We start from the raw sequence: 27,970 nt of genomic DNA, 5'->3' as shown, positions 1-27,970 counted from the left end.
GTGTAACTGCATTCCGGCCTCATTTCCAGAGATCCTCACTTAAACATGACAGTCTGTGGCCTCATCACGAAGTCTCAGGAGCCAGGTAAATCACCTGCATGCAGTTATTCGGTGGTGTGTGTGCGAATGAGCGAGTGAGTGACTGACTTACTGATGGATAATTTTTTAACACTTAAGATGATAACATTTTACATGGCACTAAAGACTGAAATCAGTTGTAGATCTGATTTTCAAGTACTTTTCTTGTATTAATACAACTGGCCAGATTGATCTAAAAGAAGGTGAGCTGATGTAATTGGCTGCTGGGAGCTTTTCCCCTACTCTGTGCTGCTTAACTTTGGGCTTCGGGTTTCATGTCCTTGCCCAGGCCAGGTCTTCAGCTGACACTGTTGACCTACTTCTTTGTTTTTCCCCTTCCTCAGTGCCCTTGCAAAGCATCTCCGTGGATGTGGCAGTCCAAGGTTTTGTGGCTGATGTGGTGTCTGAGCTTCGGTACAAGAATGAAGAAAAGGCCACAGTGGAAGTTACCTTTGTTTTCCCTCTGGATGATGAAGCTGCTGTCTATGCCTTTGAGGGCCTGATCGGTGGGACGCGGATTGAAGCCCAGATCCGAGAGAAGAAGCAGGTGAAGTAGCTCAGGGAAGCATGGGCAATCTTTGGGAGGGTGGGGCCTAGTTTCAAAGGGGAGCTGGAGACATCTCTGGGTAAGATCAGTCCCCCAATCCATGTCTTGTGTCAATAAACCCAAATGTAGTGCTCAGAATAAACCATTCTGAATGTAATTTTTTCCACTTAACTTGCTTATTAAGTATTCTGCTATGCTCTTTGTTTATGTTCAGAATACTTTAGTATGACAGTGGGTGAAAATCCTGTAGCATTTGATTAATAGGCCAGGTAGGAAGAACTGGGAGAAAGGTCTTCCTGGTTTGTGGCTGTTCTTGGTGAAGAAGAGAGAGGATGAAACAACAAAAGAACAAAAAAATTATAAAAAGCAGGATGAACATAAAAAGTAAAAAAGAGGATACCTGAGACACATACTGATGACATAACAATTTGTGAAGTAGATTAAGGTAGATATTCTGAAAAAAAAAATTAAGTGTATTGCTGAGAGGAAAATACGTTCATCAGAAATGTAGAGAAGAGTAAAGTACCAAAGTTAATTTACCATGTTGCTGGAAGACAGCATATGCCTCTGTCTTATACTAAAACAAGAGCCCATCATCACAGTTGCAACTACCACATCATCAATTTTCACTAATGTCTATTAACAAAATCCCTCAATTATGATCCAGCAAAACATTTCAGGCATGAGAGCAGCATGAAACATCATGTCACAAGCAGAGTTAAACCTCTTCCCTGGTGAGCATCTTCTGGTGAGCATATTCATCCATATAATAGCATATTTTCTTTTGCATCTGTGGGAGGCAACTTGCATTGTGCCCTCTTCACCCCTCATGCTCCCTCCTCTCCCTGTTCCTACAAAGGCACAGCAGGAATACGAGGATGCCCTGAGCGAAGGACGGGAAGCCTTCCTGCTTGAGAGGGAGACAAACACCAGTGACATTTTCACCTGCAGTCTGGGCAACCTTCCTCCAGATGGGGAGGCCACACTGAAGCTGCGCTATGTCCAGGCATTGGCTCTAGAACCTGATGGGGCCGTCCGCTTTGTCCTGCCTGCTGTGCTGAACCCGCGCTACACACCCCAGGGTACGTATGTTCACTTGAAAAATTATCATTTTAATTTTTTATCAGACAGTCAGGAAGAGTATAGTTAACATTTTAATAAAATATTGGGGAAATTATTATCATATTAGAAAGTCACATCAGAAACCCTAACCCTTGTCCCCCCTCCTGCATAAAGACAACCCACCCACTCCAAGTTTCAAGGGAATTGGACAAAGGGGTCTGATTTCTATGGACAACTGTCATTCCATCACGGACGCATTGAAGGCCAAGAATTCATTTACGCAAGTGTGTATCTTGGCACAGCTGGCTTGCATGAGACCTTCCATTCTCCTTCTTTTTCCTGCTCTTTGTCAAGCAGTTCAGTCTATATGCCACTCTTTCTGGGAAGAGAGTGAGAGGTCCTTTCTAGACAGAGAAATAGATCCTGTTCTCCCAGGACAGACTTCAGGATTGCCATCCATCCATATATTAAGGTCTGATGTACACATGCACTGGAGTGAGGTGGAACCATAAAACCCTTATGCCTTTAAATAGTTAAGATTTTATTTCTGCTTGCTCATTTGGGTATTTTAAAACTGTTAAAATACAGGCCTCTGAGGAAAGAAAGGGGATGGCTGGATGGGTGTGATCTAGGGTTGCCAGCCTCCAGGTGGTGGCTGGAGATCTCCCAGAATTACAACTGATCTCCAGGCCACAGAGATCAGTCCCCATGGAGAAAATGGCTGCTTTGGAGGGTAGACTCTATGGTATTATACCCCACTGAGGCCCCTCCCCTCTCCAAACTCCACTCTTTCCAGGCTCCACCTCCAAAATCTACAGGAATTTCTCAACCTGGACCTGGCAACTCTAGTGTGATCTGATTGGACAGTAGCAGTACCCTAGGGGGCTGAGTGAACTACAGCTTTAGCCAGAAAGTTGAGAAAAAAGTGGGCATTCTGGGCAAAGCAGGCGACTTGTGTGGAAGCCTGAAAGGGGTTTTATTCTAGTTCAGTCAGGCAATCTGGGTGAAGTCTTAACTGTTTCTGTTATTCTTTTCTAGAGAGGCAAGCTGTGTGCATCCTGAGAGTGTCTGTGTGTTCTTGAGAGAAATTTATTCTGCCAAGTTCAATGAAGCTGTGTTTCTGAGAGAATCTTTATCTGTGTGGTGTTCTGAGATATTCTGTCTAAGAGCAGAACTACAAGTGACGAATGACACTTGAACGGCAAGTGGATTGAGTGGAGGGCAAGTGAACAGGGAGAAATACACTTGCCGTTCAAGTGTCATTTGTCACTTGTAGCTTGGCCCTAAGACAGGCAAATTTTGTGTGCAACTGGAGCAGTCTGTGTATATCCAAGAGAGAAATTATTCAATCTAAATCAGGCAGAATGTGTGTGCACCTGAAAGAGAAAATTGGTGTGTGTCTGATCAAGATGGGGAGCCATGTTAGGGCCAAGCTACACATGACGAATGACACTTGAACGGCAAGTGGATTGAGTGGAGGGCAAGTGAACAGGGAGAAATACACTTGCCGTTCAAGTGTCATTCGTCATGTGTAGCTTGGCCCTTAGTCTGTCTGTAGCAGTAGAAAAGAGCAACAATCCTGTAGAACCTGTAAGAGTAACAAAATTTGGGGTAGAGTTTGAGCTTTCATGAGTCACAGCTCACTTCTTCAGATACCTTTCTACTGTGTATATCTGAATGAGAGATTAATCTAAGGGCCAAGCTACACATGACGAATGACACTTGAATGGCAAGTGGATTGAGTGGAGGGCAAGTGAACAGGGAGAAATACACTTGCCGTTCAAGTGTCATTCGTCATGTGTAGCTTGGCCCTAAGTCAGGCAAGCTGTGAGGAAAGGCCTGAGTGAATCTAAATCTGTATGGAGTTTATTCTATTAGGGAAGGCATGTGCAGAAAAATTATTTTGTGTGATTGAGTCTGTGAAAATACTTTTAAGAAGAGATAACTCTGTTTAAACCACCAAGTTTAAGAATTATTCTGAAACCGATACACTTATCAGAACTCTGCAACCATCCATCAAGCTTATATACCTACAAATAAAATCTACTTTTGTTTAAGAAAATGATCCTTTTTTACCTCGCAGCCACCCTCAAATTCTGACTGTTCTGTCAAGCTATTAGTTATAACAAAAAAGGTAAAGATAGTCCCCTGTGCAAGCACTGAGTCAATACTGACCCATGAGGGGACGTCGCATCACAACGTTTTCTTGGCAGACTTTTTGTAATAGGATGGTTTGCCAAAAACTTCCTAAATTACAAGTTACAACAAGGAGATTTAAGGCAAAAGCCTTTGGTGGCAGCACCAGCCTTTTGAGGTAGTCAGAGAGGCAGCTATATACAGGTCACACAAAAACAAAACAGGTAGTGTTCTTGAGGTAACAGTTTGAAGTAAAGTAGAGAGCACCAAAGTCCTGTGTTTATTAGGATCAGAGCCTTCCTGCAATGTAAGTTCAAGGTAACATGAGGAGGAGCCAAATTTAAGGTTCAAGACCAAAGGTATAAGGTTTAAAAGTTTTAAAAACAAGCCATTACAGGGTGGATAAAAGATAAGCAAAAATGTTACAAGGGAAAACAAAATAAGTGCAAAAATTACACCTTAGAATAGATTATTCTAATTCAGACTACAGGTGAGGGGAATATTTTTTTTTTTATATTCCCCTGAATGTAACAAAATTCCTGATGATCAAAAATATGCTTACAAAGAAGCAGACTGGACGTACTACTGATGTGATAGTTCTTTACTAACAAGGAGCTGTTTACATAGAAACTATTCAAAAACATTGTCTCAGGCGGTAGATGCCATTCTCCACCTGTTGCATGTGTTGACTTGGACAAAAGACTGACTTCTTCTATAATCCATCCATTCCTCATGCTATGTGTTTCTGTCTGACTGTGATTTACCTGCAATAACCCCATTTCTCCTGCCTCTGATACCAGAGATGCACAGTGTGGAATGCTGGTGTATTAAGACAGGGTGTCCCCCCTCTCTCATATAATGGTGTCCTTACTTGTGTGTCTCTTTGTAGGGTCAGAAGGGGACACCGTCACCATGGGCATACCACGAGTGCCCAGGGAAAAGCTTCCGTATACGCTCAGCCTCAGTGCCACACTGGAGTCCTCCCACGGCATCAACCGGGTGGAATCCAAATGCACTCTTGTGCCCCTTCGCTTCACAGCAGAAGACCGTACTGCTGCCCAGGTGGGGCTTCTGAGGTTATTTATGCTACAGATTGTTTCTGAAGGATTATTTCTTTCACAGAAAGTTCATGTAAACCATGCCCCAAGGTTGTTCCTGCTGCTGCTATCTACATTTCAACTCAGCAGTTCACAGGCACATGCCACAAACACCTATAATCCATATATGCAGGTACTACAAGAGGATGCTTAAATCAGTAGCTGTGAATCATAACAAGATTTTTTTTCCCTGTTGACAATAGGAAGAAGGGAGTTTGCCAAAAACTGTGCCACTCTATAGTGGCCCGAGTATAATCCTTCATGTTGTTCTAACTAAATAGGGCAGCTTTACAGGCATAACCACCCCTATACACAAATACACACCCTTTTCAGTGTTTCATCAAGATGCACCCAAAATTCATGGGGCTAAATGCTGCTATATGTTTAGGTAAAGAGTATCATATCAAAGCAGAGTCACATCTCACAAACATCAACAAAAAATGTGATGTGGGGAATGCAGGAGCACATTTTAAGAAGAGAAAACATAGGCAAGCAAGGATTGATCACCACTCCCCGCATCTCCCTAGTTCCCCTTTATGTAAATAGGAAAAGTTTTTAAAGTGAATTTTATGAGCTCCTTTCCCATACCTGTTGCTAGTTAAATAGGGGTGGGGCAGCTGATCTTCAGTCATACAGGGGAAGCCACTGGAAGGCTTTCGTTTTCCTAAATCTGGAGATGAGTCTATCATCTCTATGAAGTGTAGTGGGACGTTGGGAATTATTTGAGGACTTTATGGGGCTCTATATGACCTCCTGCTCTATTTGGTATAGGAGTAAGCGTTATACATTTTTCAGTGCCTCTATCCCATCCCCATGTTTCTGCATGAGTTTCTACTCTGGACATCCCTTCTCATTGAAAGGAGGGAAGCCCAGAACAGTGACTCACGCAGAATTGCAGAGGTTGGCTCCATTCACTGCACATTGTTTTGTTGTATGTTTTAACAGGTGACATTCAGTGATCAAGTTCCACCCAGTCCAGAGAAAAAAAGTAGAATTAGTGTAGGTTGACTACAAAAAGTCAGGGCCACAGCAGTAACTCATGCAGAGGCACAGTGAGCAGCCTGCTCTAGGAGAGTGCTTTTTGTCTTGGAGGACCTTTAAAATGTAATTGTATTTCTCACAGTATGCTAGCAGTATGGATATACTGACCTTGTGACAAAATGTTAAAAATGTACATACAAAAGTAAATGATGAGAGTTTTTGTGGAAACTGATACCATTCTCAGCTTCCAGTACTTCATCTTGTTTCCTGTTTTTCTCCCTCAAAGATCTCCTTGGATGAAGGGCACCAGTTTGACCGAGATGTGGAGCTGCTGATTTATTATGAAGAAGTTCACAAGCCCAGTGCAGTCCTCGAGGCTGGGAAGCCTGGAGCTGCACCAGGTGGGCAAGCCATGGACCAGGGCTGAAGTGCAAGGGAGTCTGGGAGACACCTTTGGCCTGGGTAGTGACGGTCAGCACAATACTTGGTGAGGATGGAAATACCTGTTGATTCTCCTTTCTTTCTGTGCCAAACAGGCTCCCTGATGGGGGACCCAGCACTTCTGGTTACCCTGTACCCCAACTTGCAATGTGCCTCCAAACCAGGCCTGAATGCCACCGGGGAGTTCATCTTCCTGCTGGATCAGTCTTGCAGCATGCATTGCAGTACTGATAACAACAGCTCTGATGCACCACCGCGTATTCAGAGCGCCAAGGTACATTTGAACAGATTAAATGCTGGAGCCTGTGGAAGAGTGATGTGGGAGTTGGTTAAACAAGAAAGGAGGCAGAGTAGAGAATGAGAGAGAAAGCATCTGTGGAAACAGGGAGGATATGCTGTGATGTGGAAGCAAACTTGAGAAGATTGTTGGAGCCTAGTTGCATGAGAGAGGAAACAAGTGACAAGGAGACAGGAAGTGCTCTATGGAAGCCTGGAGATAATACTAAACCAAATTCTGAAGGGCTGGTTGGGATATCTAAGGTGACGCTACCTTTCCTCTCCCCCTACTCAGGAGACCCTGATTCTGCTGCTAAAGAGCCTCCCCCTGGGCTGCTACTTCAACATTTACAGATTTGGATCCACCTATGACTCGTTCTATCCGTGAGTGTGAGAGTGTTGTATGCTTGTCAGCCTCCTTCACTCCTTGTTCCTTCCACTCTCTCCTCTTTCCATCTTGCCTTCCTGAATCTAAAGGAGATACTGCTACAGTCAAGACAAAATAAAGTAGTACTCATCCACGCCCATCATCTTCGGAAGCCCTGTTTTGGGTACCCCTGCCATCTGAGGCTACGTGAGTGCCAGCTCAAGAAAGGGCCTTCTCAGCCCTGGCCGCAAACTTTTGGGATTCCCTCTGAATGAAGATTCTTCTCTCTATATATAACTTTGTCTTCCACCACTGGATGAAGACTCCTTTGTTTTGTTTGGCATTCTCCCACTCACTGTTCTTGGCAGGAACGTTTTAAATAAATAATCATTTTGACAAAGGAAGGGTTAAAAACCACAATAATGGTCACCAAATGTGGTAGAAGGAAAAGAGAAAACAAGTCCGTTTGGGCTTTGCACAAACCATGACCTTTCATTCTTGTCTTCAAGCCTGCTTCTTCTGCAAGGTGTATCATGGCCCATAGAAATTCTCTGCGCCTTTGCTTCTTACTATTGTTTTCCCTCTTCCAGTGTCTGCATTTCCCAGGGCTCTTCAGAGCCGCATGTCTTTCTCCTGTTCTGCACAGTTAATGCCGTCTTATTGGCAGTAACAGGTTGCTAACAGCTTGAATTTGAGTGGGAGAGGATTGTTACTAGACTTGGGTGTTCAAGAGTGAAAGAATGGTTTGGGTCAGCTTGAGTCAGCAAGGAGCAGAGTAGATAACATGGTTAAAAGCCCGTAGAAATCAGGTCCTTTGTATTCTTGACTTTCTGACACTTTCTTGTACCCTCGTCAGGCAGAGCGTAGAGTACACCCAGCAGACCATGTCAGAATGTCTCCAGCGTGTGAAAGACCTACAGGCTGACTTGGGGGGCACAGAGATTCTACGACCACTGAAGGCCATTTACAGCCAGGCTGGCCGAAAAGGACATCCACGCCAGGTACTGACACTAGGAGCCAGTTTCCCTCTGTACGATGTATCTGGATGACAACTCTGTGGATACAAGGTCCTATTTTCCTTATTATCTAAGTCTGCCATTCCCACCATGTAGTGAGCAGCCAACAGCTGCTAGATATCTTGACATCTCCCCAAGCTGCCTTTGGAATCAGAAATGTCTTCTGTGGCTCTGCCAGTGGGAACAGATAGGGATGGTAACGTTCATTCCAAGGGCTAGGCGGTTGGTGTCATGTTGCCAAGACAGAACTCTTTGATTTCCAGAGGCAGGTTCTTGAATGTCTTGAAGTAGACTCCAGTTTGAAAACTGGCATAATAAACTCTAGACACGGATGTCACATATCTATTCACAAGGCTGAACTAGATATAGAGAGAATGGATAAAACTTCCTCTGTCCTAGTGGTTCTCCTTTAGCTGCCATTCTCACTTCCCTCTTTCCCTCGTTCAGCTGTTTGTATTCACAGATGGAGAGGTATCTAACACAGATGAGGTCATTGCCGAAGTTCAACGTCACAGCAGCTCCCACAGGTAGGAACTAAGGACAAGAGATCGCCCACACTCTCCCTGTATCCTGTGCATCACCTTCTCTGCCCTGTCTCATCTCTGCACCCCTGACACTTCTATCAATTAAGAGATAATCAAATGTAACCTAAATCATATAGGAAGTGTGTTTCCCATCAAAAGTAGTGGAAATGAAAATCTAATTGAATAACTAATGCTTTAGTGTTAACACCCAACAGTGAATAAAACAAGTTTAATTTTAAAAAAAACATTCATAAAAAAGAAGTTGGAAGGTAGCTACAAGAGTCCACAACAAAATCCAAAAAATTTAAAAAAAAAAAAACTTTTAGTGGGATCAAGCAAAATCACAAAGAACTGTGATATTAAATTTTAGGCATAAGCAATCAAGAGGGAGACGAGAATTATCCCATAAGCTAGTTGTATTACCAGTTGCCACATATTTTGAATATACTTTTCTGTTGTAGCCCAAATGTAGTATTTTGAATTCTGTATAAGTTTCTATGCACTTTCTATTACCATTTCCATTTCTTTTTTCAAATAAAACTTTAAAAAAAAACTGTGTGCAAGTCACTACATACTACAAAAATACCCCCTTCCATTTTATTTTTCTAACATCCAGCCTGTTGAAGAGTTCTTGAAAACTTAAAAGCTTGCAATGTTGTGTGTGATTGTGATGGGACTAAATAAAAGGGTATCACATGGTTTTTCTTCTTATTGGAGACTAAATTTTTTAAACCCCAGACATTTGGGGGGGATTTCGTTTTTTGCACCCTTACTTCTAGGTGCTTCTCCTTTGGCATTGGCGAAGGGGCCTCCACAGCCCTCATCAAAGGCATTGCTCGAGCAGCCGGGGGCAGTGCAGAATTCATCACGGGCAAGGAACGCATGCAGGCCAAGGTGAGGACCAGGAGCCTGGCCTCCCCTCCATCACAGGGTGCACTCCTCCCTCATGAGCTCTGGGTAGCTTGCCAGGTTCCCTTCTCTAAGAGCACCTACAAATTTTTAAAAGAAACAAGGCACCTCTCATTCTTTCCTTAGAGCATGCTACATAATGGCTCCTTGGCTTCCTGTTTTGGCTTGGCACTCTCCTCTTGTTCCGTTTGCCTGCTTGTTTCCACCTTCAACAGCTACTAATGCCCAAAGGATTTAGATCTAGGAATTTTTTTTTTGTAGGCGATGTTCAGTACTGTTGTTTAAAAGTCAACATAGTTGCTGGCTTTTTTATGTTGAAAATTAAGTGTCTATTGCATGGTATCTGAAGAAGGGAGCTTTGACTCTCGAAAGCTTATATTCAGAAAATCTGATTGGTCTTCAAGTTGCTACTGGACTTGAATGTTGAATACTAGGTGCTTGACAGCCAATCCATGTACAGTTTCAGGATAACAGAGAGCGAGAATGTCTTATTCAGCAATTGTTCTGGTTTCAAAAGGCATACACAACCCTATCTTTAAACTGTTTTTGAATTTGTTAGCATCTTGCATTAGAAAGTGCAAGCTGAGTCTCCTTGTCAGGGAACCCAGTTGCTTACATTTATATCCTTTTTTCTCCCATCAGGCACTGCAATCTTTGAAGAAGGCCCTGCAGCCATCAGCAACAGGGATCTCACTCCATTGGGATTTGCCTTCCAGTCTTAAGGCCATCCTTGTGGGGCCCAGCCCCAAGGTCATCTTCGAAGGACAGCGCAGCCTCATTTATGCCCAGATCCGTGGGCAGCATCAGGTAAGCAATCTCCATTGACTATCCATCCCTATCCCTCTCCCTTGGCCAAGGAAGCCCTCAGATCTTTTGAGGCCTTAGAATTTTTGGCATCTGTATTCCCAGAATGCAGGGCTTTTTTTCAGCTGGAACGTGGTGGAATGGCATTCCGGCACCTCTTCAAAGTCATCACGTGTCTGGTGGCCCAGCCCATCTGATTCCGTTTTCTCCCATGTAGCCCAAGACTTTCCCACTGGCCAGCTGAAGCCATGGGGTTTAAAAGTTAAAGATCCCCGTCCCCCTCAGCTTGCAAGCCACGGGGAAAGGGGCTCTTTGCAATCCCATGTTGGCTTACTTCAGCTGGTCTGCGGGGAAGTCCCCATGGGCCAGCTGAAGCCAGGGGTTTAAAAGTTAAAGAGCCCCTTCCCCTCTCAACCCGTGGGGAAAGGGGCCCTTTGCAACCCCATGCCAGCTTGCTTCAGCTGGCCTGGGGAAGTCCCCTAGAGGTGTGCAATTGGTTTCCGATTCCCCCCCTCACAGCTGAAGCCAGGGAAGCCCCAAGCTTTAAATTTCAGCTGAGAGGAGGGGGATTCCCCTCCTCCCAGCTGAAGCCCCAAACTAAACTTCAGCTGCAAGGGGATTCCCCCTTCCAGCTGAAGCTGAGGAAGCCCCAAACGTGCTTTACACTTCAGCTGAGAGGAGGGGGATTCCCCCCCTCCCAGCTGAAGCCAGGGGAAGCTCCAGCCACTTATTTCATCCAATGGAAAGGGAGAGGAGGGGATTCCCTCCCCTCTCCCCCTGGGAGAGGGAGGAAGGAGATGAGGGAACCTCCTCCTATCCCCTCCCATTGGGGGGAGGGGGGAAAGAGAAGCTTTAAAAGCTCAAAGCTCATGCTTTGCACACGCACATGTAGTGACAGGGGCATCACCTCCTGCCAGGAGCTGCTCCGAGTGAGAGTTTCCCCACCACTTCCCACAGAAAAAAAGCCCTGCCAGAATGTATTCCTCCTTTCTTTCTGCTCTGCCAGTTTCTCAGGTGCCTAAGAGAGGGCTGTTGTGCTCTGCAGTCCTCTGGTGCCTCGGAGGGGGCTGTTGTGCTCCAGTACATCTTCCAAGACCAGACCTTCACGGAGACGATGAAGTTCCCTCTCCAAGCTCAGGAGAGTGATGGGTAGGATCCACTCCTGTGCATATCTCATTGGCCAGTGAGAAAGAATTGAACCTGGTATAGAGAGGTGAAGGCTTGAAGAACAATACAGTAATGGGGGGGCGTGTTTTTTCTATTTTTTCTGCTGAGGACTTATTTCTGGGGGTGGTTATGTTTTTTATTTAACAGCAGTTTTTTTCTGATGGAAAGGTTAGCAATTTGCAGAGGAGCACTGAAAACAAAAATCTCCTGTGAAACCTTTTTTTAATGAGCAGAATGCTTTTCAAGCACTCCATAGTGAGGTCGGCAATCACATTTGATGTCATTGTATGCTACCATCCCTCATCATCTCCTCAACCAATCCCTCAACCAACATTCATATACTCTTAAAGCTGAGTTTAGAACCCTGAGTGCTGCCGTTCAGTGTCCTTGGAGGCTGGGGGAATCGGCCCAGGGTGGGTGCGAGGTCTCATTCTCACCACATTGGGGGTGACTTTCCAAAATAACTCATTTGCAGCAGCTTCCTAAGTGATGAGAAAGCAGTGTATGTGCTAAATGTGAGTTTAAGTGAGAGTACAGAATTTCGTCATTGGAACAGACACCGTATCAGTCTTGCTAGCTGAGTCTTTGCACAGTGGGCATGCCAGGCATGCCCACTGACGTCATTTGCCAGTTCATTCTCAACAACCTAAACTGTGCCAAACACTCCGTTTCTCTTCTGCTCTGACTTCAGGCTCCCTGTTCATCGCCTGGCAGCTCGAGCCCTGTTGCAGGAGCTGGAGGGTACTGGAAAGAAGGATGAAGAAAAGCAGCGCCAGGCTCTGGAGACGAGCCTGAGCTCCAGGGTGGTGTGTTCACAGACAGCCTACGTGGGGGTGAACACAGCCCTGGGCCAGCCAGTGCAAGGCCCCCTTATCCACCGAGATGTCCCCCTTGCATGTGAGTAAAAACATTGTTCACAGATGTGCTCATTACCTGAACCAAGGGAGATTGAGCCAAGCCCTCCTTCTAGAAAACAAATGTACTTTTTATTAAATTAGAAATCAGAATTTGGATGCCTTTTTAGTAGCACACTTCCTACAACAGCACAAGAATGAGATTTGCCTTTCGCCATCCTGTATGTACTCGAAGCTCACACATCCCCCAATCCGTAGAGGGAATGATTGAAACACAAAGTTTTCTAGATGCAGAGAAGTTAGCCGTGTTAGTCTGTGGTAGCAAAATCAAAAAGAGTCCAGTAGCACCTTTAAGACTAACCAATTTTATTTTAGCATAAGCTTTCGAGAATCAAGTTCTCTTCTTCAGATGCCTGATACAGAGACTGGTCAAACACAGAAGAGCAGAGGGAACAGGCAATTAGGAGGGGAGGGGGAGGGAGCAATCAAAACATTCCTTTGCTAGTATATGTAAACATCTCCTTTTGGTGTGTGTATCAGTTGGCTTCAAAGGAGTTTGCCCTGTTAGTTTGTAGAAGCCAAACAGCTAGACCATCCAATTCCAATGTAGTATGGGCCTTCGATAACCACAGCTCTCCCTGCCAGATGCATCTGACAAAGAGATCTGTGGATCCCGAAAGCCCACGCCAGGTACCACTGAGCTCCCCCAGACCCCACCTCTGTAAAGGAAATCTGTTACCTGTGGTAATGTGATAACCATTCATAGTCCCTATTCAGTCCCAGCTTGACAGAGTCAAATTTGCATATGAATTCCAGTTCAGCAGCCTCCCGTTGGATTTTGTTTTTGAAAGGTTTCTGTTGAACTACAGCGACCTTTAAGTCTTTGATGGAATGTCCTGGTAGGTTGAAGTGTTCTCCCACTGGTTTCTGGACGTTTCCATTTCTAATGTCAGATTTGTGTCCATTTATTCTTTTGCGTAGAGGTTGGCTGGTTTGTCCAATGTACAGAGCAGAAGGACATTGTTGGCACATGAGGGCATATATCAGATTGGAGGATGAGCTGTAAGCTGTAAGCTGCTCATCCTCCAATCTGATATATGCCCTCATGTGCCAACAATGTCCTTCTGCTCTGTACATTGGACAAACCAGCCAACCTCTACGCAAAAGAATAAATGGACACAAATCTGACATTAGAAATGGAAACGTCCAGAAACCAGTGGGAGAACACTTCAACCTACCAGGACATTCCATCAAAGACTTAAAGGTCGCTGTAGTTCAACAGAAACCTTTCAAAAACAAAATCCAACGGGAGGCTGCTGAACTGGAATTCATATGCAAATTTGACTCTGTCAAGCTGGGACTGAATAGGGACTATGAATGGTTATCACATTACCACAGGTAACAGATTTCCTTTACAGAGGTGGGGTCTGGGGGAGCTCAGTGGTACCTGGCGTGGGCTTTCGGGATCCACAGATCTCTTTGTCAGATGCATCTGGCAGGGAGAGCTGTGGTTATCGAAGGCCCATACTACATTGGAATTGGATGGTCTAGCTGTTTGGCTTCTACAAACTAACAGGGCAAACTCCTTTGAAGCCAACTGATACACACACCAAAAGGAGATGTTTACATATACTAGCAAAGGAATGTTTTGATTGCTCCCTCCCCCTCCCCTCCTAATTGCCTGTTCCCTCTGCTCTTCTGTGTTTGACCAGTCTCTGTATCAGGCATCTGAAGAAGAGAACTTGATTCTCGAAAGCTTATGCTAAAATAAAATTGGTTAGTCTTAAAGGTGCTACTGGACTCTTTTTGAAAGTTTTCTAGATATTTGAGCTAGACACAATGACACCCAAGGTTCTGAATCAGAGCTTAGATCTTACTTGCTACTTATAAGGCAAGCGGGAGCAGGAGGGCATCAATGTTATCGCTTTAAGAAGAGGTCATTCAAAGTAGAAAGTATCCCTTTAAGGGATCCTGGTGCAGTAACTGACAAGCGCTCCTTAATTCAAGAGTAGTTAGTGTGAATGGCATGATGAGTGGCCATTAACAGCTCTAGAGGTGGTGTATACATTCAAGGAAAGAGAATTTCTGTGAGTAATACATCTCTGTAATGGAGATTTTCTATCGATAAATTCATTGGTAAATATGAAAAAAATGCTGGCAATATGTTTGTGTATTCTATGGTAGGTTCTTTGATGTTAGAGACGCCCTTGAAAAGGGTTACAATTAGACTTGCTACTTATAAGGTAAGCGGGAGCAGGAGGCTTATAATGCTAGACTGATTTCTTGATACTGTATTGATGTATTTGATGTTCGTTATTGTAATCTACGATTGTTACTGTATTTATTTAAGGATGGGTATATCCAGTTGTGAATGAATATTTATTGCGCTAGAGCACTTTATCTTGTTGTACTGTTATAGGAACTTTAAAATTTAAACAGCAGACTCTGTGGATTGATTTTGAACTTGCACCACAGGAGGGTTTTATACCCTTGAGTGTTGGTTGTGTTTACCCGTGGCAGTCTCTCCACTGTTTCCTGTGGACATCTGCCTAGGTCGAGTTGGAGGCCAAATGCGGCACAGTTCTTGACTTGATCCAGTCAGCAACTGTGTATGTTTTTCTTCAGTCAGCATACAGAAGGTAGCAGGAAGACAGGTCTCTAGCCTGTGATGGGGAATCTTAGCCCTTGAGAGCTCTTGGGATTTTTCTGTTCCATGTATCTAAAGTGATGCTTAACCTGCATCCACTGCCAGGAGCTGCTTTCAGTTCAGTTGCCTGGTCACACTAACTCTGTCTTTTCCCCCCTCAATCCAGGCTCCTATGCAGTAACATCACAAGTTATGAAGCAATACAGACATGAAGTTGAGTCTGCCCCCATCATAATGTATTCAGCAATGTGCAATTCAGGTAACAGATGCAGTGCAACCATCCAATTGGTGTTCTGATCAGTACCTCTAGGCTCTAGACTTCCAAGTTTTATGTGAGAACATCCCTCTGTGTTACAGGGTACAAGAGAAATATCATAACATCAGGATACTCAGTTGCAGTCTTAATCTGGGTTGCTATAGAGTTTCTTCTGGGCGTGGGGTTTCTGTAATGGACTAGCTGGAGAAATCTGGTGCTTTGTTAAAAAAAAACTATTGGAATTAAGTGTAGGGAGGTAAATGCCCAGGGATAGAGCATGAAACACAGTATGGTGGAGCCCATAGACAGAGGCCTGGAGTTCATGTCCAAAGAATCTCCAAGCCCATACTAATGACTACCTCTTCTTCCTGTTTCTAAGATATCACCAACACAGCTTTCCAGCAACTCTTAGTTTTCTTTTTTAAATCTTGAGATTTGTGAGGTCTCAAAACCTGCTCATCAAAATAGAGCTGTGAAATCATTCTAGGATTATATATATACTAGCAACAGACCCCGTTGTGAGAAGAAGCACAATGGGCTCTAGCAGCGGAGCCTTAGGAAAAATGTGTGCCATGCCTTCCCACCAGCTCTGCGGCCTCTCAGTGGCCTGCTGCAGGCAGCACAGAGGCCCAGCATGGACCTCCCAAGGCCCTGCAGCGGCCCTGCCAGGTCATCGGGCCATGGTGCTCCTAGTGTAGGAGCACCCACAGGCCCCTCAGGGGGGGGGGGAGTCGTCGCCAATACTGCTCAGCTTTTATATAGTAGGATATCTGCTAAACATTATGTTTAGCACTTTGGAGCTATAAACAAGGTCAATTCCAGGCCAATGATCCAGAACTGAAGAAGCCCAGTCAGGGTACTTGTGGAACAGGGTGCTTCTCTCCTTGAATGAGGAAGCTGCATCCTCTGCGTTCCCTTTATCAGCATAAAGGGAACATTTAGAGAAAGCAAGAGCAAATGCTGTGAAGCCGAGTTCATTCTTTCTGTTTTCACAGAAACATGACATAGTCTTCCACCCTTTCTTTTTTCAGATAATGTATTGGAATGATATTGAAGAACTGAAGGACCAGCTAGATAATACCATATCAGTGTGTCTGGTTGTTGCTGAAAGAAAAGAAAATATAAATTGTGCAGTGCCATTAAACATAACCCATCAGGTGGCTGAAGGGGAAGGAGTGAGAAATGAAAGCCCATTGGCTTAACATCTCCCCTCAAAAATAAGTAGAAAGCATAACTAAGGTTGTCATTGTCCAACATATGGATGAAGAGAGTCATTGTCTGTGCATCTGTAAGAAACCTGCAAAGCTCTCTCGGGCTGCCTACGAAAAGAGCTTCAGTTTTGCAACAAAAGGGTTCAGAATTTCAGGTATATCATTTATACCCTGCCTTTCTCCCCAGTGGGGGACCCAAAGCAGCTTACGTTGTTCTCCTCCATTTTATCCTCACAACAACCTTATGAGGTTGGTTAGACTGAGAATGAAGGATTGGCCCGAGATCATCCAATGAGTATCCATGGCCAAGTGGGAATATGAACCTGAGTCTCCCAGATCATAGTCTAACACTCTAGCCACTACACCACACTGTCCCTCCAGTTGGGAGCTGCAAAGGCAGAACTTGTCATTCCTGCTCTATACCAGTTGCAGTGGCTTCCTGGAAGCTCCCAGGCCCAGTTCCATCAGTATTGACCTATGAAGCCCTTAGAAGATAAGAATTGCCTGTTGGATCAGAGCAAAGGTCCATTTCCTTCAATATTCTGTTCTCCACAGTGGCCAACCCAGGGCTGCTTCTAACAGAATGGAAAGTTTGAGCTGTAGACAAGCGCATTCTTGTTAGGCTCCAACATCGCAGAATTCTTTCTCTGAACACAGAGATTCCTTTTAGACTGTACTCAGATGTTAATTACAAATCTGTGTTTTCATGACAGGCCAGTATGTAATTGAAAGTAGTCATTATTCCTCCTCCTCCTCTGGCATCAAGACTAAGGACCGGGGTAAGTCACTGCTACCAAACGCTGACCTGGACTAATAAATGAGCTTCATATTCTGCTCAGTGACATAGATAAGAATCCAGAATTCAAATGTAGTTAGGAATCCTTGTCAGGGAAACAAGCCCCAATTAGTCCAGCCATCCACATTCTGATGTCGCTATTAATCGGCATTAGTGGGAGATAATGATCATTGTGCAAGGAGAGAAGGGAGGGAATTTATGAGCATCACTATGAACCAGGTGGGCTCTCACCAGGGACATTTATTACTGATGTCTAAATGTAACATTAGCTGAGACTGTAGCTATAGCTAGCTAATGCCTTTGTGGCTTTTTTCTAATCTTTAATCATAGCCGAGCCCTCTAATGGCTATCCCTAAACATTGCAACAGTAAATTCCATAAGTTAACAATTTGTTGCATAGATTCAGGCGGGCAGCTACCTCAGTCTGCAGTAGAAGAACAAGATTTCAGTCTAGTAGCACCTTGGAGACTAACTAAATTTCCAAGATACGAGTTTTCAAGAATCTGATGAAGGGAACTTTGACTCTCAAAAGCTCATACCCTGAAAATCTATTGCATCCAAACCTTTGTGATGTGTATTTCTTTCCAGTATTTTTTAGTTATTTTACAGGTTCACTATTTTACAGGTACCGTCATATTCATTACATTTCCAACATTTCCCCTTGTAATTTTTATCAATTTTTTCTCTATCTTTGGAGTAAGATACCATTGGAAAAACATCTTATACCAATTTTCTTTTAACATTTGACTGTAAATTTAATGTTTTTTGTCCATAAAGTTTCCCACTGCTGCCGAATAATTTTTTCCCCCAAATTCTGCATCCACTTGATCATACATGGTTTTACTTGTTCTTCTTCTGTATCCAATTTCAATAATATTTTATAAATTCGTCCCAGGAGATGTTCTTTGTGCTGTGTGATCAATTTTTCAAATTCTATTGGGTCTCCCATTATTCTACTTGTTGCCTTTATTTTGTTTCTCAGCCTTGAAGTCAGTTGTGAATATAATAGCCAGTGTATATTTTCACCGACGTTTAGGTTTTGCCAAGTTTTTATTCTTTCTTGTGAATTACTCGTTTCGCCATAAGTTATTGAGTCGTTACTTTTTCTTACATTTTTATCATAATATGCCTCCAATGGGGACATTAATGGAGATGCTAATTCTTCTTCGACATTTTCCCCAGATTTTAAATAATCCTTCTGTTATTGGGTTATATTTGTTTTCTAACTGAATTTATGTTTGTGTTCTTTTTAGTCCATAAATAATAGTGTTTCTTCTTCTAAATCTGCCTGTTCAAGTTTTATTGTTCTTTGGTTTGGCACCGTAATCTGCAATCCAAACCAATCTGACTGCTTGATATTTGGTGCTCCTAATCTTCCCCATTTTTATCATCTTGTAATACTTGAAACCTTATTCTTGGTTTTTTCCATTCCAAATAAATTTATGTATTTGTATCTGCTATTCATTCAAAGTTTTTTCTTGTATATAAATTGTTAACATCTGGAATAAAAAATTCAATTTCAGTAATACATTCATCTTCATTGCTGCAATTCTGTCCAACCATGAAATGTTCAACTTTGTTCACCACCATAGATCCTCTTGTACGGTTTTCCAAGTTCTGTAATAATTCTCTGAAAAGTATGTCATTTTGGCCAGTCATATTTATTCCCAAATATTTTATTGGATTTGAAATTATTGTACATTCTGTAATTTTCTTAACTTCTACTTCTTACTGTGTTAAATTTTTTAGTATTGCTTTCATTTTCTTATTAATCTTATATTCTGAAAGGCATCCAAATTCTTCTGTGTTTCATAGCATACAGCATTGGTGTCTGCGGATTGATATTTATTACTACTACATCATCTGCATAACTCTTTATCTCTGTCCACTTTAAAACCTTCCCCATCCACTTTAAAATCTTGTTTTGTTCTTGTATCTTGTCTAATTCTCACAGCCAAAGCCTCCTATGAGAGAATAGTAATGGTGATATCGGGCATCCTTAACAGGGGTCTTTTTCAATTTGTATTCCCTTGGATAACATTCCATTTACTAAAATCTTTAGATGTTGCTTTGTGTAAATATTTTTAATCTAATTCATGTGAGGAGGCAGATTAGAGAAATTACTTTGTCAATCGCCAGATTTTTCTCAGTTCTCTCAACCCTTAAGTCGTAGTTATTTTAGCTTCTCATGACTCATACCAGAAAAGAAAGGGATTCATGGCAGATAGCTTTTCTGGTGGCTCTTAGCCATGCTAGTTCATGTGCAGGGGCAACACACCGCTAGATGCAGAGCGCACAAGTGATGGAAGACCTTCTAGCTCAGTTTTTTTTCCCCCAGGAATTTGTGAGGTCTCGAAACCTACTCATCAAAATGGAGCTTTGAAATTATTCAAGGATTATATGTATATATCTGCTGAACATCATAGGTTGAGCTGAATGTTGTGGGTCCACTTTGGAGCTATGGCTAAGAGCGGAACTACATGATACAAAATTCACGTGAAGGACACGCAAAAGAACTCGGTCTGTCTGGTCTTACCGTCCCGTGTATCTTGCTAACTCGTGTCCGATCTTCTGCTCCCTGCACGTTTACATATATCGTGGCACGAGTAGTCAATACCATAGAGTCGCCAGTAAGGAGTGGTGATCCTGTTGTGAAGCAGCAGTTGGCTTTAGGACACAGAGCCAGAAGCCAACTGCTGCTTCACAACAGGATCACCACTTCTTACTGGCGACTATGGTATTGACTACTCGTGCCGCGATATATGTAAACGTGCAGGGAGCAGAAGATCGGACACGAGTTAGCAAGATACACGGGACGGTAAGACCAGACAGACGGAGTTCTTTTGCGTGTCCTTCATGTGAATTTTGTATCGTGTAGTTCTGCTCTTTGGTCAGTTCCAGGCCAGTGTTCCAGAACTGAAGAAGCCCAGTCAGGGTACGTGTGGAACAGGGTGCTTCTCTCCTTGACCCAGGAAGCTGGTGGCGGAAAGTGAGGACGGACATCAGCATAAAGGGAACATTCAGAGAAAGCAAGAGCAAATGCTGTGAAGCAGAGTTCGTTCTTTCTGTTTTCACAGAAACACAACATATTCTTCCGTTCCTTTCTTCAGGTAATGCATTGGAAGTATTTTGAAGAACTGAAAGACCAGCTAGATAATATCATGTCAGTTTGTCTAACTGTTGCCTGAGACAAAATACAAATTGTACAATGCCATTAAACTTAACCCATCAGGTGGCTGAAGGGGAAGGAGTAAGAAATAAAAGCCCATTGGCTTAATGTCTCCCCCACAAAAATCAGTAGAAAGCATAGCCAAGGATGTCGTTGTCCAACATATGGATGAAGGGAATCATTGTCTGTGCTTCTGTAAGAAACCTGCAAAGCTCTCTCAGGGGCTACCTACGAAAAGAGCTTACATGTTTCAGTAGAAGGGTTTAGAATTTCAGGTGTGTCATTTATGCCCTGTCTTTCTCCCCAGTGGGGGACCCAAAACAGCTGTTCTCCTCTCCTCCATTTTATCCTAACAACTACCTTGTGAGGTAGGTTAGGCTGAGCATGAGGGATTGGCCCAAGATCATCCAGTGAGCTTCCATGGCCAAGTGGGAATATGAACCTGGGTCTCCCAGATCATAGTCTAACACTAGCCACTACACCACACTGTCCCTCCGCTTGGGAACTGCAAAGGCAGAACTTGTCATTCCTGCTCTATACCAGTTGCAGTGGCTTCCTGGAAGCTCCCAGGCCCAGTTCCATCAGTATTGACCTATGAAGCCCTTAGAAGATAAGAATTGCCTGTTGGATCAGAGCAAAGGTCCATTTCCTTCAATATTCTGTTCTCCACAGTGGCCAACCCAGGGCTGCTTCTAACAGAATGGAAAGTTTGAGCTGAAGACAAGCGCATTCTTGTTCGCCTCCAACACTTCAGAATGCTTTCTCTGGACGCAGAGATTCCTTTTTAGACTGCACTCAGATGTTAATTACAAATCTCTGTTTTCATGACAGGCAAGAACGTGACTGAAAGTAGTTATCATGCCTTCTCCTCTTCTTGCATGAAGACTAAAGGCTGGAGTAAGTATTGCATCCAAACCTTTGTGATGTCATGTATTTTTTCCAATATTTTAGTTATTTTACAGGTCTGCCACATATGATAAAAGGTATTGTCACGTAATTTATATTTCCAACGTTTTCCCTTATAATTTTTATCCATTTTTTTCTATATCTTTCAATGTGATATACCATCAGAAAACATATCAATTTTCTTTTAACATTGGACTGTTTGTAAATTTCAAGTTTTTGTCCATATAGTTTCCCACAGTTGCTCAGTAATTTTTTCCCAAGATTCTGCATCCACTTGATCATATGTGGTTTTACTTGTTCTTCTTTTGTATTTGATTGCAATAATATTTTATACATTTGTCCCAGCAGATGTTCTTTGTGCTGTGTGATCAATTTTTCAAATACTGTTAGGTCCCTGATCATTCCACTTGTTGCCTTTATTTCACTTCTCAGCCTTAAGTCAATTCTGATTATAATTAGCCACTGTGTATTTTTACCTTCATCTTTTAGGGTTTTTTTATTCTTCTTTGTTATTGTTCATTATAAATCTGTTTTTTAATGACAGGCAAGAACGTGATTGAGAGTAGTAATCAGGCACGTGCCATTTCCTCCTCCTGTGTGACTAAAGACTGGAGTAAGTCACAGCTACCAAAAGTTGACCTGGACTAATAAATGGGCTTCATATTCTGCTCAGTGACATGGATAAGAATCCAGAATTCAAATGTAGTTAAGAATCTTTGTCAGGGAAACAAGCCCCAGTTAGTCCAGCCATCCACATTCTGACGTCTCTATTAATCAGCATTAGTGACCTGTGCAAGGAGAGAAGGGAGGGAATTTATAATCACCACTATAAGCACCACTATGAACCATGTGGACTCCCATCACAGACAGAGTTATTTCTGATAGGACATTAGCTGAGACCATATTCATAAGTGGCTCATGCCACTTTATGGAACAGTAAGTTCCATAAATTATTGATCTGTTGCATTGATTCAGGGGGGCACCTCTGTGAGTCTGTTATAGAACAGCAAGATTTCAATCTGGTAGTAACTTGGATACCAACCCAGTTTCCAAGGTATGAGTTTTCAAGAGTCTGGTGAAAAGGACCTTTGACTCTTGAAAGCTCCTGCCCTGGAAATGTGTTGCCTCCAAACCTTTGTGATGTAGAGCCTCATAAGTTAGGTAGAAAGCACTTCTCTCCTTAGGACCATGCTTGGTTGTTAAGATGGTGATTTCCCCAAATAAGCAATAAGATATGGCAGTACTAAGAACAAAATTGCAAAGCCAAGGGAGATGTTTGTGGATACCCAGTACCTGGTATTTTTTTCTAGCTGCCCTTCTCACCCCCTGCAGAAGAACAACTGCCCACACCCAAGAAAGAGGAACCCCCTCTCTTGAGGCTGGTCTCTCTTCAGAATGCTGATGGCTCCTGGGTCCTTGATTCTAGCCTGGCCGATCTGCTGGGCCTGAGCGAGGCTGAGATCTCTAGCAAAACACCTGACCAGGTAAGTTCTGTGGCAAGGCCAGAGCCTGGTATTTGAATGTGTGCGGAGAAGAGGAAACTGTTACCCTAAATGGGGGGTTCCCTTCAATTTGTGGGAATTAATATACAAGGAGAAGCAGTGAGTGGGGTAACTGGAATCTCTACTAATGTGTATCAGGATTGTTAACTTAGAGAACTCTGTGAATGAACCCGGCAAGTGTTCAACAAACAGGGAGCAGTAAAAGAGCATTTGCACAGAATACACACAACACACACTCAAGGCTAACTAGTAAATCAGTGTGGAAGAGGGGGAGAGGTTTAGGATAGGGCATTATTTACCAGTCTATGAGAGAAAGTCCGTGGGGGGGCAGCAACTTGAGCCACCAGCATTTCGCAGCAGGAAGGCTCCGACATGCGTCTGAGGGTATGCGAGTGGATCCAAGGACATACACACGACATAGGTCTGGGAGCAGCCCAATTATAGTGTAAAATGTACCCTGGGGCAGAATTATGTCATTTGCCCCCAAAATAATAGCTTGATGCCTTGACCAAAGGTGAAATAATAAATTGAGAAAGGCATGATTGATCATATCTGGGAGGAACTATAGTTGAGACAAGTGCTTGATGTCCTGCAACCGCCAGATGGGAAGGGCTTATCAGGTGCCTGAACAGCCCATATTAGGAAGGAGGGGTGAGGAAGGTACGGAAGGGTGTTGATGAGATAAAGCAGGAACTCCTGGAAGACCTCTTTGTTTTACTTAAGTGCTTCTCCAGGGCGTGGAGGGGCAGCTAGTCAGCCTGCCGCACCTTCTGGTAATTTTCCAACTCCAGCAGGGTTGGCATCTGTCCTGCCTAGCCAGGCAGTGCCATGTGCTTAAGGCACATAAGGAAGGGGCTTATAATAGTTCATACTCATAAGCTACCCTTTCAGTAAGGAGAAGGGGTAGGACTGCTAACAATTCAGCATTCCTGGGGATCCGTTTGCCTGGTTTCAGGGTGGAGAACTTTATTTGTTGCCTTCCAAACCTCCAGTGAGGTCAGGATTTCAGTTTGAGAGAAAGGGGGAAAGATTTTAAAAACTGACTTTGCTGCAGTCTACACAGTGACAATGGCAATGCTTAACCATAGTTAGCGTATTCCAGGTTTTCACATCTTGATTTGTGCTTTATCGGAAAACATGGCTTCATGTTTCTTGCCTGACCATAGCTAAGTGTTAGGCCTGCGTGTGGCCTGTGTGTGGGCAGCACTCAGTCTCTCCTCCCAAAACTTACCAGGTGACCCCCAACGTGTGGGCAACCGTGCTGGCCATCCTCTGGCTCCACTCCAAAGCTGCAGAGCAGAGTGATGAGTGGCAGCTCCTGGAAGCGAAAGCACTCAGGTGGCTTCAAGGAAACGCAGGTGAGAGTTTGAAGCAGGTGGATGAAGGGATCCCAAGAATGAGACCAGAGAGGGAGAGACAGGGAAGGCAGAGGCTGGAGTTTGGGGAGTGGGACTCGGACAGCAGCCTCTGGTCCAGCTAACCCCCAAAGAGGGTTCCAGTTCTCTGCAGGGCAGCTATTTCACCGCTTCTCAGACCATAGCCCAATACTCCTTCACGCCAAGCTGGACAGTATTGTGTGGCTGTCAAAATCCAGGGTTTTTTTTTTAAAGCATCTAAGGCTTTGTCAAGACAGATATGCATGCCTGAAACATACATAAACTAAGCCCAGCTCCCCTGTTTATGACACAGACACAGGATGGTAGCATCTCCTCCACAGACCCCCATCCCCTTCCCAGCACCTAGAAGTTCTGGGGAAAGAGCCCTGCTTTTGCCTCTCTCTTTCCCCACTCATCTGCAGCACCTTATGGCCCTGGACTTCTAAGAGGGTCTCATAATAAGAGGGTTGTTTCTTTGAATTAGAAGACAGGAGGAGAACGTTCCCTGTGAGCAAAGAACCTTGACTAAAAATGACTAATTTCATGCTCTTGGAAATAATCGTACAGCCTTTGTGAACTCTTGAAATCTTCTTTTCGGTACCAATCTAGTATCCTCTAAAAATATTTTTACAAGAGTGGAGGCAAAGGGGGGGTTGTGTCCTTCAAGCTAGGGTCTCGTGCAAGAGCAGGAACAAGACAGCAAATGCCAAAGCCCCAAACAGAGGGACAGGGTTTCTCCTCCAAAAGGAATCACTGATATATCTGAAATCCTTCCTTTTTAAATTTCTCCCCTACAAATAATTGCATGCACTCCCTTTCTTACTCTGTTTCCCCCAAATAAAGTTAAAAATTGATTGTGTTAATGAGAACCTGTATTGTCCTCAGATCACTCAGGTGTAAAAGACTGGGTTTTATGTGTCCGTTCTTAGTGTGCCCGTTTACGTGTTTAACTAAATGAGGGATGTGTGAGAGAAAGGCAAAAGTGGGTCTGTCAAACTCTGCCTAAGTGAAAGGTGGTGGCAGATACCTGGCGAGCATATTTGGGCTATTGTTGGGCTATATCAGGGGCAAACAATAGCCTAATGAATTCAGGGAAGATGGGTCCTCCATCTGTGCTTCCCCTTTGCCCATTCTAGAGGAACCTAGCAACAGTGATCCACGCAACAGTCACCTCCAGATTGGACTACAGTAACTCACTCTACATCGGGCTAGCCTGGAAACTGACCCAGAAACTGCAACCGATCCAAATGCCACAGTGCCTCACAGGAACCCTGTTTAGGATGCATATTCAGCCTGTACTGCACCAGCTGTACTGGCTCCCGGATGAATTCTGGGTCAAGTTCAAGGTGTTGGTGCTAACTTTTAAGGCCCTTAACAGACTGGGAACTACATATCTTTGGGACCGTCTCTTCCTGTGTGTTCCCCAGAGGGCATTACGCTCTGTAGATCAACATCTGCTGGTGGTCCCTGGCCCCAAAGATATTTCCGTGGCCTCAACCAGGGCCTGGTGGAATATGCTCCCAGTTGAGACCCAGGCCCTGCGGGACTTATTATTACAGTTCTACCAGGTGTGTAAAACAGAGATGTTCCACCAGGCCTATGAGAGTGATTGAGGAGCTCGTGAACTATCCTGCTGGTTCCTTCCCTGTTTTGTTCCACTCCGCTATCTAATGAAATCTGTTGTGCATACCCAGAATATGCATTGGTATTTTATTATTTTATGATTTTAAACTGTAATTTATTGTATTGTATATATATCTTTTGAACTGGTGGTTTTATGATTTTGTGACCCGCTTTGAGCGCATTTGCAGGGAGGACAGGATGTAAATCCAACAAATAAATAAATTGTGACACGTGGTATTTTGCTACTCTCTTGTTTAAATTGGTTAAAAATGGGGGGGGGTCCTATTTTGATATTTGAAGGAGTTACACCTACTCACGCAGCTCCACACTCTTAAATAAGAAACATGAAATAAGATCTTCTGTACACCCAAGAGCATTAAACGTGGAGGGGATCTAGTTCTCTTCATTGAAATGTTTCTGGCTTTTCACAGAGAGATGCTAAAATGCCATATGAGTAGTTTGTACTTGTGGGAAAAGACTCAACTCTTTCTCTGTCTCTTGTAGGGCCTTGGCTAGCAGACTGTGTGAAGACTGGCAATGCCATGCTGGGCAGCAGTGTGAGCCCCCAGACTTTTGGTCTCTGAGCTCCTCTCTGTTCCCTTGTGCCTGAAACTGGCGTTCCTGCTTCCCTGTCTCTTTTTGTCTTGCCCACGTATAACTGGCTGCTTTTATGGAGGGCTTGACTGAATTCCTTGGATGGTACTCACTCTCGTGCCTGAGAGTCTTCCTTGCCACCCTGCTGGAGCTCCCCCATGCCTGGATGCTGCTGCTCCTTCCCCAGCCGTGAGGTGCCTTATGATCCCGAGTCCTCTTTCCTCAGCACTCTGTGTGTAAACCTGCTACGTGGCAGGCTTAGTAGTTAAACTCTGCACTTCGTAAGCTCTCCAGCAGAAAATGCTTAGCATTGGTGCAATACTGGGAACAAATCTTAAGTAAGTTATATAGCTGCTCTTCGGTGTACCAAAGAATAGACCACATAATGTGGCAAATGGCTCAGAGAAAAATAAAATGGAAAATTCACATTCCTCCATTTGTGTAAGTGTATCTTTTAAAAAAGCTTTTATATGCCTGTCTTTCTCAAGGATTTCAGGATCCAAGGAGGTTAAGAACAATGTAAAAACAACTTTATAAAACAAAGGTATTCAACAGATATAAAACCATTAAAGCCAGTCTAAAACCACCTTACGTCACAGGCCCTATAAGAGGGGGGGTCAGCAGGTGCATCACACCAGGGCCCATGGGTCCAGAGGGGGCTCAAAGGGGGCCCAAGAGTTTCATGCAGTTTGCATATGAACACTATCATTTATATCTTACGTTGTTGGCCTACATAGCATAGTTTTATCCTTTACATTGTTGTTACGTTGTGTTCTCAAGTTCTTCCACTAGGGGGAGCATGTGCCAGTTAGAAGGCCACGTGACTCTCCACTCTCCAGCCAGGCAGACAGAATGTTTAGGCCAGTGGCCATTGTTGTAGTGGGTGTGTTGGTGTACATAGATGTAAACTACGGGGGGCGGGAGGTGAAGGGCTTGAGCCCCCCCTGAGATTTGGCCACAGAGAGCTTAGCCCCCCCGGGCAACCAGTGTACTACAGGGGGGATGAGGAGTTCAAGGCCCCTCAGATTTGGCCGTGGGGGGCAAGCAGTGACAAGCTCACATGAGGGACTTAGGGCCAAGCTACAAGTGACGAATGACACAGGTTGGATACTTGTCAGCTTCCCTCAAGTTTTGATGGGGAATGTAGGCGTCCTGGTCTTGCAGCTTGGCTCTCCGACTGCTGTCCAATGGACTTTTCAACTGTTACTTGTCCAACATTCTGCCAAGCTGCCTACATTTCCCATCAAAACTTGAGGGAAGCTGACAAGTGTCCAACCTGTGTCATTTGTCACTTGTAGTTTGGCCCTCAGTTACAACGGCAGATAAAGCACAGGACTGTCCACCCCTCCTGTTGTATCATGTTACAATTTCCATGATTCTTTGGGGCTTTGTTCCTGTTTTTCGCTCAAATGTATTTGTGTGTTTATTAAGAATTTATCATTTAAAAAAGGAATTGCGGCTTATATAAAAAATGTACAAACAAATATTACAGAAGAATTAAGAGACTCTGACAGAAGATACATGGTTTTGAAAATCAGGTTCCTGGAAGGCAAGATTTACACACTAGCAACAATATATGTGCCAAACAACATGAGAAAATTTTTATGAAAATGTTTTCCAATCCATTTTCG

The 27,970-nt window shown here is 43.8% G+C and overlaps 2 protein-coding genes across 2 annotated transcripts in view; both read left to right on the top strand.

Moving 5' to 3' along the window:
• LOC129340250 (von Willebrand factor A domain-containing protein 5A-like) overlaps positions 1–26,770 on the top strand; it is a 63,018-nt gene extending 36,248 nt beyond the window's left edge. The window contains exon 23 of the mRNA XM_054994926.1: positions 26,250–26,770. Within this exon, the coding sequence (XP_054850901.1) occupies positions 26,250–26,329 (80 nt within the window). The 3' untranslated portion in view covers positions 26,330–26,770. The remainder of the gene's footprint in view (positions 1–26,249) is intronic.
• On the top strand, positions 28–25,735 carry LOC129338447 (von Willebrand factor A domain-containing protein 5A-like). The gene is made up of 17 exons (XM_054992690.1): positions 28–85; positions 423–625; positions 1,485–1,707; positions 4,713–4,885; positions 6,188–6,302; positions 6,438–6,616; positions 6,914–7,002; positions 7,842–7,986; positions 8,449–8,528; positions 9,305–9,419; positions 10,077–10,241; positions 11,245–11,387; positions 12,097–12,302; positions 20,048–20,104; positions 22,577–22,728; positions 23,981–24,104; positions 25,569–25,735. Exons 1-17 carry the CDS (start codon positions 46–48, stop codon positions 25,733–25,735), a joined length of 2,376 nt encoding a protein of 791 aa, XP_054848665.1. The 5' UTR covers positions 28–45.
• Positions 26,771–27,970: the final 1,200 nt, after the last annotated feature.

Source organism: Eublepharis macularius, chromosome 12, assembly GCF_028583425.1.
Source record: "Eublepharis macularius isolate TG4126 chromosome 12, MPM_Emac_v1.0, whole genome shotgun sequence".
NCBI lineage: Eukaryota > Metazoa > Chordata > Lepidosauria > Squamata > Eublepharidae > Eublepharis > Eublepharis macularius.
The sequence above is the reverse complement of the archived record's forward strand: the minus strand, read 5'-3'. Positions and strand labels throughout refer to the sequence as shown.